We start from the raw sequence: 17,058 nt of genomic DNA on the forward strand, positions 1-17,058 counted from the left end.
TCTTGGTCAGTGGGCACTTTCAGGTGACCCATCTTTCAGTGATTAGAAAAACAAGACAAAATATTGCCTTTTGTAAAAATCTATAAAGCAGGTGAGTGTTTTAAAATGAAACCCTTTCTGGTACACAGACACACCAGATACAAAGCCGTGCACTTTGGGAGTAACAGTTTATAGCAGGTTCAATGCCTTGAGATGCAAGGCGGAGCAGTAATGCTCACACCTGGCCCAGGCTTGTCCCCAGAGCAGTACGCTGTCTTACTGCTAACACAAAATACTCATACGAATCCTTAAAAATAAACATCCTCAAAAGGTATAATTTTGACCACTTCAGTATCTTTGTACTGTTATTAAATTTCTGTTCTTGGCTTTATGCTGCTCGGTGGGCTTCTTACATACAATCTATCAAAGCATACAGTACCTTTCAAATATCTCTTTTTCTGTAAAAATATCTAAATGTCCAAAAGGAGAATCCAGGAGATACAAATCAGCATCTTTGTACACCGCTCTGAACAGAGAAAATGGAAATGACATTAACTTTCGCAAGTCTTATACATTTACATAAACATAATTTTAAAATAATGCCTTTACAGTTTTGTCTCAAAAACTTGCAATAAATCGGCTTTTCTACAGCACAAATATGGACCTGGAGTTCAATGTTAAATGTGCTTATAAAACCTTTGAATAAAGCCTTTCCTTGCTCAAGACCGCATTACAAACTAACTCGGTTTTCCATTAATTTCTATGCAATCAAAGGAAGCTGCTTCTTGCACAAGTTACTCTAAAGATCTGTTTATGGCCTGAATCTGACAGTCCCCATTGGTGTACAATGACTATTTAAATGGGAATTTAGTACTTACTGTAACATCTACTGCTGCCTGAGAGAATATTACATATATGTAAATAAGTGTGTGAAAAGCCTTAGGTCTCAGCACGTAGTTTTAGAAGTACTTTGAAATAACTGGTGAGCAAAGACCAGTGTATTAGCAATCCACAAACTTGCAAATATTATCTGAAATGGGACTGTACAATATTTTGAGTTCACGTCATGAAAAACTTCATAGCATTAGGACCTTAAGCTGTGTGTGCCTGGACATGGCTCACTGAGACCTAAACCTGGTAAGAGGGGTTTTTTTTAAATCCATTTCAATTGAAGTTCAAAAAGGCCCCTTGCCTTTCTCTGTGAGTATGCAAATCATGATGTGATATGAATCAGGGTATTATTAGTACAGAAAATTTGGAGAGATGCATTTCAGTACTGTTTAAAGTGCTGTAAACATGAGTTTTAAAGTCATTATGTTAAACAATGGGAAAAGCCCTCAATAATAGTATACTATGTTAATAAACCAAGCAACTTTATTGAAAAATTCTCTGTCATGACGGATTTCAGTGACCATACATTATGATGTAGTGGCTGCACAACAACAAAAAGTTCATAGTGTTCCTGGCTCTTTCATCAGCAAAAGGTTTGTAGGTTTTTTCCTGGAATAATGGTAATTGCTATAATTTGTATGTTGGACTTAGTAGCTGGACGTGATTGGCTTTAGGGTACCAGACCAGTGGGCCAGCTCAAATGCAGGGCTTTTCTCCTTAGTCCTTTCTTTCCCTTTCTTGTGGCTGCAGGCACTGACAGTGCCCTGTAAGAAAGACAGACTCAGGTAACCTCCATCTGCTTTCTCATGACAGCTGGTTGATGGCACTTCCAGCAGGGATTCTCAATTCCCATGACCTTGCACAGAGTACACCAGACACCTGTATGCGGCCAGTTCAAGCAAATGTCATCCAGCTTATAGTCAGAGCAGATGGGCACAACCCAGAGCTGTAATCCTAAATTTTCTCCTCTAGTTTTCTCAGAGCTTCATCTGCAACCCACACCTCAACATCTGCAACCCATACCTCAACCTTGCTTGATGCTGAGCTTAGGCTGGAGCCCAAATAAAATGTAAGGCAGAAACACCCGCTGTCTTTGGAATGTTAAAAATTTAAAAATAATAATTATACAGCTGACAATAAATACATTATATCAGTTCTGTGACCCTCCAGTAAATGAGCTGTGAGCATCTGAAAAGTGACAGATATGATTATTCCAAGGATCTGGCAAATACTTCAAGAAAATATTACATTTCAAATGAAAATTTAAGTGGCTTTTGTTGGTTGGGGTGTTTTTGCTCTGAAAGCTTTGCCTGCTTCTTTCCTCCTCTCTTAACTTACCACATAAAACAGAACCATCCATATGCCTCTGCCTTCTCACAAATCCACTAGAAAAATCCCCACAGAAAGCCTCTCTATTTTAATGAACCCATCTCTTAGCCTCACACAGACACACACATTTTTCATGGGATGCCAGTGTAGATCACCATTACGTGATTTTACTTCTACCCAGCATTTCTGAGCATGGGAACCAGAACAATTTGCACTTGACACAGAAATAAATGGGGCCATTTACACAGCAGAGCTGTCATTACTGGATTTCTGATGATAGCTATGCGATTTCACTGAAACACATATCTGATTTGTAAGACAAAAACACCTATGTTATTGTTCTGTAGACCTTCAAAATTACTTACTAACATTGGAAGGGCAAACATAAAAGGTCAGACCATTACTCATAGTTACTGACTAGCCATTGCTTTCCATGTTTTCTTTTTGCAAAGGAAAAAGACCAAAACTACAAGCAACGCTTTTTGAAAAATGGCATTTTTCTTCATTTTTGTTACCTGCACACAGGGAGTATGTCATTAATCAATATATAAAGTACATTGTAGATATGTCATAGCAGGAAAGATCCTGGAATATTTCTTATTTGCATCTTTGTATGGGCTTCTTCAGTACTAAGAAAGCTGCACTTATAGGTCTGAATCTTTAAAGAGCATCTTGTGTCAGGGAGGGAAAGATTCATCTTCAGCTAAGCCATAGCATGCGTCTGACATCAAATTTTTAAAATACAATAGATAAATATGCAGATGTATCACAAACACAATTGCATAGCAAAACTCAGATTTCTGAGAGCAAAATGAAGTTCCTGATATATCTGGAGGATATTTATTTAGCAGGACTTGATCCACATATATTTAAGTGCTTAGTCATAATACTTTCCTTACACATGAAACAGGACACAACTTAGAGAGCAAAATACGTACCTTGCTAGTGAGATTCGTGCTCGCTGGCCTCCACTCAGAATGATTCCCCCTTCGCCCAGCACTGTATAATCCTTGTCTGGGAACTTGGAAATGTCCTGTTAAAATTTTTTTAAGGATCAGACATGTAATTTCCATACCCAAGAAACTCAAGTTACAGACTGTATGGAAGCACAGTGTACAACAGGTTAAACAGAAGTTGTAAAATATATATATATCCCACAGAGGTTTATTTCTTTCATTTGTTTATGTATTCAGAAATGGTGATAAAAATTTTATCTCAGAGAGCAAGCAGGAGCTGCAAGATCTCAAGAACAAATATTTGTCTGAATTGCTAGATCTCCATAAAAGCAAGGAATGCACTTTGACATAATATCAATCCAAGACATTAATCATTCAAGTTTTCTGTCAAATAGCAATGATAAATACACTTGCCACTGAAGTTACAGAAAGTAAGAAGCAAATTCTGGATCTGAGCTCTTCAAATCTCAGATGAATTTATACTTCACACAGGTTCAATTAAAAAGCCTTTCACAAAATTCCAAGCCAGGAATGCCAGGAATGCTCAAGGTTTCCAAAAGGTTTGGGAGACAAGTTCCACTGCTTGATCTGTAAGTTACTTACAACTCATGACTGTGCAAAAATGAATCTTTAGTCAGCAATAAAAACAGAAAATACCATTTCACTCTTGTGTGAGACAGAGAAAAGAGAAAAGGCCATCCTCCTGCAGTGGCAGAGATGGCCAGAAGTTTTCTTGAGAGGAGTATTTAGCACCAAAACTAAGCATGCAGGTGAACCACAATAATTCATGGAAGTGAAGACATGGAGAATGGCTTGTGTGCCTAAAGGATGTCTAGTTTTTCTACTTTTACAGTTGCCCTAATAAAATTATTAATTCTGCCTTCAAGCCTTAGCTGGCCTATGTCCTTAAGCCAACATAGGGACATCACTACCACTGTGGTGGTGCTGGTAGTTTCACGGGACTTTTCCCAGATGGCTGGATGACCTCCCTGTGCCCCAGGGTTTTCCTGTTTTCCACCAGGTATGACTCCAGGCCAGTTTGCCATGGGCCGAGCTGGAAACCCTGAGTGTCCCAGAATCTCCCTGTGCTTGCACTCCCTGCTCAGCAGCACCAGGCCGTCCTTCTCGCTGCCTCTGCACATCCTCCCGCTCCCAAGGCAGCGATCCCCCACAGCCAAGGAAGCTGACCGAGGTATCTGATACCAAACAAAATTTTCTCCAGTGTTTCCATGCTTTACAAAGATCTTCCTTTTAGTGCAACTTCTGGGGGAAAAAAAAGTGGCATGCAAAATGCCTGAGACAGGGAGATTCTGGGAGCAGGCTCTAGGCAGTGCTCTGGAAGAGGCAGCCTGTTTTGGGGTCTCTCTCCCCCAGACAGCCGAGGGACACACAGACACTCCGCTATCAGCACACACTCTGCAGCACCCACAGAAACCCTGCAGCTTCTGGGAAAATGACTGGAAGACACATGAAGCACTTCCAGAGCAATACGACCTGGGATTCTAAGTTGAGCTGCTCTCTACAAGTTCACATTTCATACCAAGTCTGATATAATCCAATTTTGGTCACCCCTGCTGTGATTTTGATGGTTAATCACTCGCTGTTGGGCAGGCTTTTGGCATTCCAAGCCGCTGAGGTTTTGCAGAATAAATAAATAAATAAATAGAAAACCTTCCAGAGAAATGTTTCCTTCTTCCTCCCCTGTAAATTGCCCTGACCTCAGGAACAGAGTGAACAATGCTGGTCAGCCCTGGATCGGTGACAGATGAAGGGTCCAGCCACTCAAGGACTAGAAACTGGCTGCCTGATCTGTCAGGAAATGAGAGATTCTCCCAACTCTTTAATTTGATAATAGCATTTACTTCCTGACTTAGAGGATTCTGACCTTAAAATCAAGATGCTCTTATGTATGGAAAATCTATTGCAGGTGATTTTGAAATTCTTCTCATGTTAACTAATTATTTCCCTCTTGGAAAAGGAGAGCCACACAAGCAAATCCCTGGTACTAACACAACAGCTCAGGTATTTGCAGAAAGAAGGATGTGAAAAACAGTGCCAGCAATATTTTTCAAGGAAGATTTTCAGAACATCACAAAATTGCCTTCCTATAGGTCATGAAGTATTTAGAGAGAACATGTGAAATTCTGGCATAAAAGCTTTTCTAGCATTTATTTGAGATTACTTGTTCAGATCACTTGTGGTTTCACTATGCATGTGGGAGTCATGTTATTCATATGTAAGTTTGGCATTTACCCAGTATCTTCACAGAAATGTTGGGATTTGCGTGCTTAAGTATCTAGATATCAAAGCAGATTTCAACTGTTTCCCATTTCTAGCAGTACTGCTGCCTGTAATGGTGTCAGTGTCATTGCTGTTTCCTGATTCTGCTACTTCTTCCAAAAAAGCCCAGGTGAAGAACTGTGCCCAGCGTGTCTCACCTTGCAAACAGGGTAAAATCCTAGCCCTACTGAAATTAATTTCAGGGCTCCCATTGTTTTAAATGGTGGTAGGATTTCATCAGATATATTTCTTTGCAGGTGTGTCAACATGGAATTTTAATCAGACTTTTAATGAGTTCCCCTTCTGCTCTCTTCTACCCTTCACCTCAGGATAATACATGGCATGGAACAGACAAAGAACTTTTCAGGCTGTAATTATAATAATTAAAAAATGTTTTGTAATTTCTTTCAAAGGCGTAAACAGAGAGATGGAGTCCAATAGACACACAATGCTATTTTTTGGAACAAGCACTACCTATTGTAAAAAAGTACATAGGGCTGGTCCAAATACATCCTTGCTGTCATTTTATGCAGGAAGTGAAATCAAGCCAGGGACAAACCTAATGTAACGATGCTGAACGGCACAAACCCCAGCATATTAACGAAGTAGCCACTGGATTTTCTTTAGCAGATCTATAAATGCTTAAATCGAGAAACTTATTGGTAACTATTCAGAGAAGAAACCCCCCATAGTTCCCATGGACATTAACTACTTTCATGGATGTTTCTAATATCAGGAACTAAGAAATCTCAAGATGCACATCCGAGGAGAAGGCACCCCTTTTAACATCTGTTTGCATTTTTAACAGTGTAAATGTCACATTCATCTATCTTGGCAGCAAAGAGATGACCCTCATAGCACCTTGGGGCTTAGTATGGAAGAATATAGCCAAGATCGTTTAAGGTAATATCTCTTTTCATGGTGAATGGGAAATATGGTCTCTTTATTAAAAAAAAAAAAAAGGAAACCTCAGAACAGAGTTAATACTCCAAGTCTTTTCTGTAGAGATTGTTTGTTATCAAAATCATTTGATAAACCAATAGCAACAATTGAGATGATAAAGCATGACAGAAAATAGTTTCTAAGAACCAAGCCTTTCAGCAAATAGTTGCTTCATGTATCCAAGGTGACTCAAACTACCCAAGCAGTTCTAATGACAGAACATATGTATTTTACTTATGAGGCCCCTCTTTCATCCTTAAATATGTCCTTAATGATGTGGCTTTCGAACTTCCCTCTTCTGCCTTCCCTCCAAAAAGATAAAATAGCCATGAAACTGATGGAACAGAGCAGTGGTCTTGACTCTCTCCATTTCATCTTCACTAACCCTTTTCTCTTTTCAACTTGTTTTTTCTACAGTCCCAGTTTCTTTATCATCTCTATCCTACTCCTTTTCTTCATTGCCTTTAACATTCAGCATGTTTGTTTTCCCAGTTCCCAGAAAATCTTCCCGTTCACATTGCTACCTCCTTCGCACCTATCAAAGTACTCTCTTTTTCACCTTCTCGCTGTGTTTTAGAGAAGCTGCCTCTGAATACACTTTGCAATTCCCTTTCTGTAGTATGGACTATTTGCAATACATTAGAAGAAAAGTACTGAAGCCTTTATTCTATCAAAATGCCAAGTAAAGCTGAATACAAGATAAGCAGAAGCAGCATCAAGGGTTTCAGCCAGGAGCTACAATACTGTTTCACTCTATTTGATAATTATTTTTTTTTTTTAGTTGTAAGAGAAGAATTTACTGTTACTTGCTTTCTCACTAACATGATTATTTCTGTACTTCCAAGCAATCAGATTAAATTCTAATTTACTAACGAGGTAGAAATGGAACTGAAACAAACCTCCAGATTTTAATGTAGCAATTAGTAAATATCTTTAGTTAATGAATTTGAAATGTCATTTTGCAGAAATAATAATTTTCAATTTGTCCTGATTTTCAGAAAATGAAATATCTTGGAAGTCAGACAGATTTAAACTAAACTGCAAAATTTGAAGTTTTAAAGTTTGGAAATCAAGTCTTGTGTTTCAGACTCATACCTACTAGTGAACAGTTCTGTTAATTTTTTACAGACGAAGAATTTTCAGCAATTTTGTATATCTTGGCTATTGGGTAACCACCTCTTCTGTTAGATTTCAGCTAAACCATTTATGAAGGATGCATGATCCAAAAGCATAAGCTCTGTTTTCGCAAGAGTTTCTGACCTTGAGCAGTGTCAGGCTCACCCAAAACTCACACGAATGCTGGCAAAACTCGCTTTCTCTATGGTGAAACATTCCCATGGAACAGATTCTTGAAACATGAAGTAGTTGGTATGCTGCATGTGGTTAAATGCAGCATAAGGGAAATAAATAGAAGATAAACAGGGAAATAAACAGAAGATAGGACAACATCCAAGGTAATCAGTCCAGAGCCCTGTACCTGAGACAGGGAAAGGGGTGGGGAGAGTTGTCTTGACTGAAACAGGTTTTTAACTAAATGATATCAACACAGAACATTGTGGAGGGGCTCTGTTAAACTTATTTACTTGATCACTGATAAACTTATTGAAGTCAGTGCATTCAGGAGTTTGAGTCTCTTTTCTTCTCTAATCAAGGTGCTCCCCTGCTATGAAGAAACTGTTCTAGTCTATTTACTGCCAGTTCCCCCTGGGAACTCAGTGTCAGCATCTTCACAGCTGACCTGCCCATGATTTTGAGCCATAGACAAGAACTGCAGTTAGAGGAGTCTGCTCATGCCAGTGGATCATACCAGTGCAAGGTGGAAAAAGTATAAGGGTAACCAGCTTTCGAGCCCACGTCTGATATGCAATGGTTGTAGTGGGAGATTTGATATAGTATGTGGACTTTCTGCCTGAAAGAGGCATTTATGCTATTTTAGCTGTTTACAGTAGGATGAGATGAACTTCACCTTGACACGCCTTTTGCTCTCCCCAGCTATGGAGACAGGCTAAGTAACTTGCTCTCACATAGTTTACACTGTAGACTATTAGGTAACCAAGCTACCTCTTAATATCGTCTTGTAGAGAATTACCTAATACAAAGCACTCAGTTCCAGACTTCAGCCCTTATTGTTCCTCTCTCCCACACACTTTGTAATCTCACCATATACCTTGTGAAAAAGGGGCACAAAAATCAGGGCAAAAAGTATTTCACTAACCTATAAGCTCCTACGGATTTAGTTATATGCAAAAAAACCCACCAACCAACCCAACCACCCATCAACAAACAAACCCCAAACTCCTACAGATAAAAGGGGCTGGAGCAGTACAGTGGGATGCAGAAGTATGTCCTTCTGTTTCAAGGCATCCTTGGCACTGCAGTGAACTTCTCACCCAGGGATGGATGCCATCCTTTGCAAGGAGACATCAAACATGCAGGAAGACAAACCAGGGCTTGGCATATTGACTGTCTCTTCCTCTAGTTGTTCTCTCTGCAATCTAAGTTCTTAGATGAAAATAAATCTCCTGCAGTCCCTGTAAAAACAGCTCAAAAACACACAGGATCTGACCACAAATTTCTTTAGTACTATTATATGATTTGAGTTCACATGGAAACACTCCCTCTATTTGCATGTCATGTTAAACATTACATTCATGAGCAGCTGGTGGCTCTCAAATCAGAACATGTGTTTATTTTTAAAGTGGTAATCTCTTAAAGGTAGTTATTATGTGTTTATGGCCTCTTAGTTAACTATTGAAGGATCAAATGAACTAACCAGGTGGAAAAATATCTATCTTACCTTACAAAAAGCTTCAAACGGAAGTGACGGAAATACTGTTTCAAAACTAATGAATTACTGCACCCCTTCAAAAGGGATACGATGCTTGTTTATTTTTTAACAAGAATAACTATAATAAACCTGCTCCTGAAGTCTCGACTGCAGGAACGCATTCCCTTCAGATTATTTTGTTCAATGTTAACAGAATTTAGACACAAAGATTCCTGTTTCAACAGCCCAAAGGTTTCACCTTTTTCAACTCAGCAAGTCCTAAAACCAAGCAAAAATCCCACACCCTGTATATAGTAGGTGATACTGATTTTTCAACCTAAAAATCTGAAAATCAAGCCATGTTCCTTCCCCATTTTTCATTACATCAGTAATAAGGATTTTGAAAACTCAATTGACTACTCCTACAAATTGCTATTTATATCCATGCTATCCTTGCCATGATATTAATACAATCCTTCAATCTCCACAGAAGTTATGCTTGTGGAATTACTTCCAATTTAGTAGCAAGTTTCTGTAGAGATATAAACTCATTCAGTTCACATCTCCCAGTGGCTTTTGCTATTGAGCAATGAGAATAAAAATCAATGAATTATGCAGGATGATTTCTCAGTGTTAAATTTGTTCATACTTTGTCCTTAATTTGAAGTGCCAGGCAAAAGTTCACCTCTGGCTAATTGATTTTTATCATGAATGTGATGAAAAGTACTTGATTAAAAGGGTAAAACACCTTGTTAAACAAAAAAAAAAAAAAAAAAAAAAAAAAAAAAAAAAAAAAAGTAGCATAAGCCAAGGCAGCATCAATTCATCTTGTTTTTCAAGTACCCTGAAGCTTGGTTATAGGGACCATCTGTGGGAAATGAGTTCAGAATTTGTACAAATCACATCTTGGTTTCTCTGTATCATCGCATGCCAATGTAAGATTTCAAAGGTAATAGATCTGTGATAATACCTGCACCCTCAAAATTAAACCCATTAAAACAGTTTATTTTAAAAAATATTCTGAATAAAGGACAAATGGCAAGGAATACTGATCTGTGATGGAATGGTTTGATCTAAAAATTGAAAGCCTTCATTTCCAGATTTGTAGACAGGGACCTTCATTTTAAAAGATGTCTGAAATTAGGTACTCACCCTGCTTGCTTGTTAAAATATTTGTTATTTTGTGAAGAGAGGAAAACAGAGGAAGAAGGCAGTGGAGAAGGAACAAGCAGACCTCCTCCTGTGCCTTTTTGTAAAACTTTTACTGTGATGTTTCACAGAATGTATAATGTAATTCAAATGTATTGACATCCCCTTGAATTCAGCATCACACAAGAATACGGGCAATGTCTACACACTACTTATATCTCACTGCAGCCATGTTTAGTTTGTGCTGGGCTTTCAGAAATTATTTCTGCTGGTAAGGCTGTTTCTGTAGGAAATCAAGAATACCAAGATATCTTTTAATTACAGTCCCTTTTTCTCAACTCCAAAGCAGTCTTTCTTTTGTTCTATCACCTCCCACTGCTCTTCTCTTAACCTCTGCCCATTTCCAAATCCCAGTAATTACAACGATATTGTAAAACATTATTTTACCTCCCCTGATGACCTACTTACACTCAAAGGAAAAATATAATCAAGAAACATAATTATGATAAGTTCTGAATAATTTTACACATATAAGGCAGGCTACACTATCATAAAAATACACATATAAGCTGTACAAAGAGAAATTTTAAAGTGCCTTAGGCATAATTTTACTGACGCACATAGAGATGTATTTGAGAACCCTTCTCATGCTTCTTCAGTATTATACATCTATACAGTGACATCCTGAAATTGTGACAACCAGTGGTACTTAAACACAACAAAGTTCCCTCACTGAGCCTTCAACACACAGCTGTCTTTCATTTTAGAAAAACATTGAAAGTGCTTCTTCTATCCAAGAAAAACCTACCAAAGCCCGACTATTTTTTAGGTAATTAATATAACCAGATTTACCATTCTTTAGGACTTTACAGAATAAAAATCTAACACATAACACATTCCAACCTCTAAATAAAGATCTGATTTCCTATACAGTGAATATTTTATTCTTGGACACCTAAAAATATGGAAAGCTCTGTGAAATATTTACTTGCCCTTTCCATCTTTCATAATTACTTTGAGATAAATTTCCCTCAAGTACGTAGCAACTCTAAAGAGACTGTAAGTGATAACTGCTTAGTAAATCATCCACATACCAATCCAAAAAGTCAGGCAAAAAAATGTAGCACTGATTTTTCTGAAAATTCTCATGCACCTCAAATTATTTAAGTTACACTTGCTTAATATCATTTGCATATCTCCATAGACCTAAAAGAAAGTGCAGAGCAACTTGTATGAAGTCACTAAGCTTCAGTGTCCTCTTCTGCTGACAGACACTTCACTGTGTCTTCACAGACAGGCACTTCACTGTGTGTCAGGAAGCCCCAAATCTATGTAGGTGGTATGACATGACCCACATGGCGTAACCTGTAGTATTTTATTTGCACTAATGAAGACAAAGGGGAAAAGACATCAAATTTAGGAATTGGACTAGATCTTCAGTATGCTTCCTTTATAGGGTGATGGTGGAGATGGCAAAGCGAAGGGGGCATTTTGCAGGTGTGTTACTTTTTGCAGTAGTAACTCATCTACTTGTCCACTGGGTAAAAGAAGATGGCTTTGTATTCCCAAAAAAATTTTTCATGAGCATGGAGCTTGGAAGAAAATCTCACTTTGCCACTGTTAAGAGCTGTATGTTAACTGACTTTCAGCATATGTGCCATAAGGAAATGAGTTCTATCATCAATCTTTGGTTCACCTTAAAGAGACCATCTAAGAACTAGACTCAGCAACAGGCCTACATTTAGGTGGACTATATATAACTACCTAGGGAAGCTGCAGAGAAGGGGGCAAAGTGAACTCCCTCCCGCAAAAAGCCTCTGCCACCTCTCTTTTCTGAAGAATGAGAACACACATAAGCCCAATCCAACAAAGCACTAACTCTTTGCCATAATAAACCCCTAAAAGGTGACAATGGGGAATAAACAGGGAATCAATATTTTAAATCCATCCTTCGGTCTGTCATACTAAGTCCTGTTTGGTAACTGAGATGTGAAAGCTAACAAGATTAGAAAGCATAATAATAGCAGTAAGGTAAGACATTTGGCTTCCTTCCAGACTATTCTGCCTTCTCTTCATGCCAGCCCAATTTATTCAGCTTCAATCCAGAGGAAAATATCCTTATAAGTATCAAAGTTGATCTCAAAGAATGAGCCCTGCTAGGAGGTGAAGCATATCATTCTGCACAGAGCTGCACCAGCACAGATCAAAGCTGGCTTGATTGAGCCTGTTTGGAGAACAAAGGACCTGCAACCTACGAAGACACCAAGCTGTCCTACCAACACTGAAACACCGAGGTGTCCCACTGACCCTGAGCCATCCCACCAACACAGAGACACTGAGCCATCCCAGCAACACTGAGCCACCAAGCTGTCCCACCCACACCAGGACACTGAGCCATCATTAACCACCTTCTGCTCTAGGAAGGGGATGGGCTGGGAAGCCTTTTTGGACCAGCGCAGTTTTGAACTGCTGAAGCCAGTTGTTTCTTGGAGCTCTGGCATTAACCACAACTTTTATGACCGCAAAAAGTCTGACACAGAAGTTGTTAATTCTCCTGTCTTCAGAAGCTTTCAAAGAAGATTTCCAGCAAACCACAATCCAAACACAAGCTGAAATGGCCATAAACACAGACAAAAAGATTACTTTATCACTTAACTGTACCCTGCCCTGAGATAAAGAGCAGTAACCTCATCTTATTTTTAAACAGGCTGGCTATTGTTTTCTTGCTTGACTGGCATTAAAGGAAAATATGCTTCTACTGTGGGGCCTAAAGACAGATCCTATTCTGCACAGTTAAATATTTATTGTTTTCATATACATGCAAAATGCCTGATCCTAAGGCACAGTAATAAGGGTGGAAAGGTCTAAAATGCTGGCTTCTTTTGTATCTGGCAATGTGAAAAGTTATATTTTCTTACACTACCCTCTAGCAACACCAAACACACACAAGGACATTTCTATGACATTGCACTAATTGTAGGCTACTTGTTACATAGATCAATCCTGCAGTAATTTCCAGTATACCAGTTCTCAATGTGCACACAGAAAAACCCAACTTCAGTCAAGATTTTCCTCTAAATTATTCAGGTTTCTGGCACAGAGTTCGAATTATCCCTGGAGACATTTTCAAAGTGCAAAAGAAAGGAGGAAGACAGGTTAATTTTCAGGATTGTAAGGAAAAACTTCTTCATGGGGAAGAAACGTGAAAAAAAAAAACACAAAACATTGTAGGAACTATACTTTTTACATCATTTCTTTAACATTAATATGTTTACCCAGGTTTTTCACTAGCAAGGAAGACTGAGAAGGCAGATAACTTACAATATGAGCCAGTTCCTGTTGTGTAAACTACCAGATCCAGCACCATCAGTGTATCTCCCAGGGAGCTGGCAACAGGCTGACCTGCATCACCACAAAACTGGGACGCCAGGCTAGGTACCTTAAATCTCAGAAATGTCATGCTTACTTAAAGCTCCACTCCCTGATTTTTTGGGGGAGGGGTGTCACTTGGGTTGGGTCACAGGTCTTAAAGAGTCCTAGATGACTGACCTCTTCTAGTTGGCAGGCTTTGATGACACTCTTGTATCGGTATTCATCATAGGATACACCAAAAATTATGTTCTCTTTTATTGTTCCAGGCATGATCCAGGAGACTTGAGGTGAAAAGGATATCCTTCCACTGTGTTTAATTTTACCTTGTGAAGGCTCCAATTCACCCATTATCAACATCAGAAGAGAAGTCTGAAAAGTCATTAACATTTGGTTAATATATCAGAAATCTGTACAACCACGAGAAATGCTAAACAAAATGAGAATCACTCTGCTAAGTCACTTAAATTGCACACTTGTCTTGTAAAGAGTGTCCCTATAAACTGCAATTCGTGAAGATTTTCATGATAAATATGGTTCGGAAACGCCTCTGTAATAAGAGAAACTTCATCCAATGAACAATAAAAATTGCATAAGATATCTTGTAAAAAAGGCATGCTGCTGCAAAAATATGCATTTTTAATTAAACTTCCACTAATTTTACGAGGTAAAATTATCTGTGAGACATATACAGAATGTTATTAGTTTTTTAACATTATCAGTAACTATTTTGTTTGTTCTTTGTACAACACAATTCATGTTTACAATTTTGCTAGTGTTTATGAGCCTTTTATCCACATTGCCTTGAAAAATGCAATTTCTTTGTGTATGTATATACAATTACTCACAAACTGTGATCTGAACTGTTAACTCATTTACGTGAATACATGACCTAAGTATATTTACTATTTCCCTTCATAAAAGAATTGATTGCAATTTCAGTACTGACATGTTATAATTTCAAAGTTAATCAGTAGCTTGTAGTAACCTTGTCACACATCAGTGGCTACTAGATCAAAGAACAGAATTGAGAAATACAAGGAAAAATATGTTACAGAGCCATTCCAGTGGTGTTCTTATCACTAATAAACAGGCAACAAAGCTGGGATGTAATAGCCAAAGATCTAAAAATTTATCTCAAAGTCACAGTTTCATACTGTCAAGCCCAGAGATCCTCTGACAAGTTATATAATAAGCAGGAGTCTCACGAATATGAATTTTCCAAAATGCTGAGTAAGACATTTCTGATCTTGCACAGGACAACCACTTAATCTGTTTTGCACACCAGATACTAAACTAGTGTATTTTGTGCCATATAACATAAATGGAAAAACAAACAAACAAAACCCAAACACAACCCTATCTAATATTGAGGCAGTATTAAAGAGTTGATGTCAGGCTTCACACTTGCTACAAAGTAAGTGTACGGTCTCTTTCACAGTCCTGACAGTTCCCGGAATATATAGGAATAGCCTCAAACAACATGAAGGAAACCTTAAATTAAAAGACTGAAAGGAAAGGCATAACTTGTTTGTTTGTTTGTTTTGAGGAGGGTGTAAATCTTAGTTTTGGTAAATTTGTCAGATAATAAGTCTTCTATCTTTATTGCCTTGAAAATTGCAAATTTGTTGTATGTGTATACTCACATAAACTGCTCAGTGTGACCTGAATTTTCCTCAATTTCCTAAGTAGTTGAATAAAGGAGATATACATATGTCCTTCAGCACTTTCTAGTTTACATTTTTGCATGACAAGTATCGGCTTTAGCAACAGCCATCTGAGATTATCAGCAACACAGGAAAAGTATTCTGTTAATTCAGAAATATCATGGTAAAAAGCACCTTAACCCATCAACTTGAAAACAACCTCATGTCCTGAGTCCTCTGCTCTTTCCTATTGGTATCATTACTGAAAAATAATATATCACATTGAAATTGATGAGTCCTTTGCCATTGACTCCAACAGACCAAAGATTTTACCCAGTGCAAGTTAAAGAAATCAGAATATATTCACCAATAATGTGTTAAACAGGAAAAGTTGTCAAACACATAATTAATGTTTGACTTTCACATCTCCTCAGAAATCCCAGTCAAGATGAAAGCCTCATCTAATTAGTTGCTGTTCAAAGAGAATATGAGTATCACAGTTCAACTCATTTTATATTAATAAGGTTAACTGGATGCGTTATCTACAAACTAAATGTATTCATAACATTTTAAGGTTCTAAAACAATGATCGGTCTAAACCACACATTTTCACAGAAAAACACCAATTTCAGTAGCACCTTCCCAGGCTTTCACATGGGATTCTGGGAGCTTGTCCACGCGAGGCACTGTTGGAGCTGGAGCACAAGTGACCAGATATACCACATGTCCAGGACACACATCTTGGTTACCTGGCTAATGAGTATCAGGCTTGTCAGGTTACTGACCATCTTGTGTCCAAATTTTTCCTCAAAATGTTAGCAAGGTAGGAAAGTCACTAAAATTGCTATTGCCTTATTAAGTCTGTATCCTTCTGCATTTAAAAAATATCCAGCAAACTCTTTCTCATATTGGCCACAGAGTAAAACTTCTAGTAAATATTGGCCATTTTATTGTAGCTTGCAGTTCATTCATACTTTTTCCTGCAGACATCATTTTTACATCAAACAGAGGATAGCAAGAATACAGTAACAATACATGTAACAATACAGATAACAACACAATAGTATTTCTTAAATTTATCAGGACTTTCATTGAAACAACAGAAATAGAAATACCTTGCCTGCTCCGGTAGATCCAGAAACAGCTAATAACTGTCCCTTCTCAATCTTGAAATTTATATCCTGAAGAACAGGAGAGGCATGAAGGGGAAAATTACTGAAGAAGAGATTGTTGTCAGTGCTAGGAGCTTTGCTGTTGTTGTTTTCCTGGTTTGCTTTTACAAACAGTTCTCCAATTCCCTGCAATGCACACATATGTATATTTGTATGGACATTAAAGAAAAAAACAAAACACATGCATATGCAGACGTATATTGTACCATGGAATTATAAAAACACATGAACTTACTTTTCCAATGTTACTTTTCCTATCTATTAATATAACACATTTATTACATTCTTAAATATATATATATATTTTTAATGGATTTATTGGACTTGCTCCTAAGTTTGTGTACACAAACAAAATTTGCCTATTACAGAACTGCTTTCCAATGTTTATACATGCCACGGCCTGATTCTGTTTTCAGGCTGGCTTAAATAAGAAATAACTACTAATTACAGACCTTAACACTTATTAAAAGGTCTCTTCCAAAGTTTCTCAGTCGTGGATAATTTGATATCATGCATTAACTACTTGCCATACATTCCTCGCTTGCTGTCATCTGAAGGCAGTTGAGATGAAGGAATGT

The 17,058-nt window shown here is 37.9% G+C and overlaps 1 protein-coding gene across 2 annotated transcripts in view; it reads right to left on the reverse strand.

Annotated features, from left to right (window-relative positions):
- Window positions 1-17,058, reverse strand: part of CFTR (CF transmembrane conductance regulator) — an 86,004-nt gene that overhangs the window by 38,781 nt on the left and 30,165 nt on the right. For both annotated transcript variants that reach the window (XM_082062126.1, XM_082062127.1), the window contains exons 10-13: window positions 16,424-16,606; window positions 13,843-14,034; window positions 3,138-3,232; window positions 419-505 (exon numbers count right to left, since the gene is read on the reverse strand). In XM_082062126.1, coding sequence (XP_081918252.1) covers window positions 419-505; window positions 3,138-3,232; window positions 13,843-14,034; window positions 16,424-16,606 — 557 coding nt within the window. The remainder of the gene's footprint in view (window positions 1-418; window positions 506-3,137; window positions 3,233-13,842; window positions 14,035-16,423; window positions 16,607-17,058) is intronic.

Source organism: Streptopelia decaocto, assembly GCF_964273445.1.
Source record: "Streptopelia decaocto genome assembly, chromosome: 1".
Lineage (NCBI taxonomy): Eukaryota > Metazoa > Chordata > Aves > Columbiformes > Columbidae > Streptopelia > Streptopelia decaocto.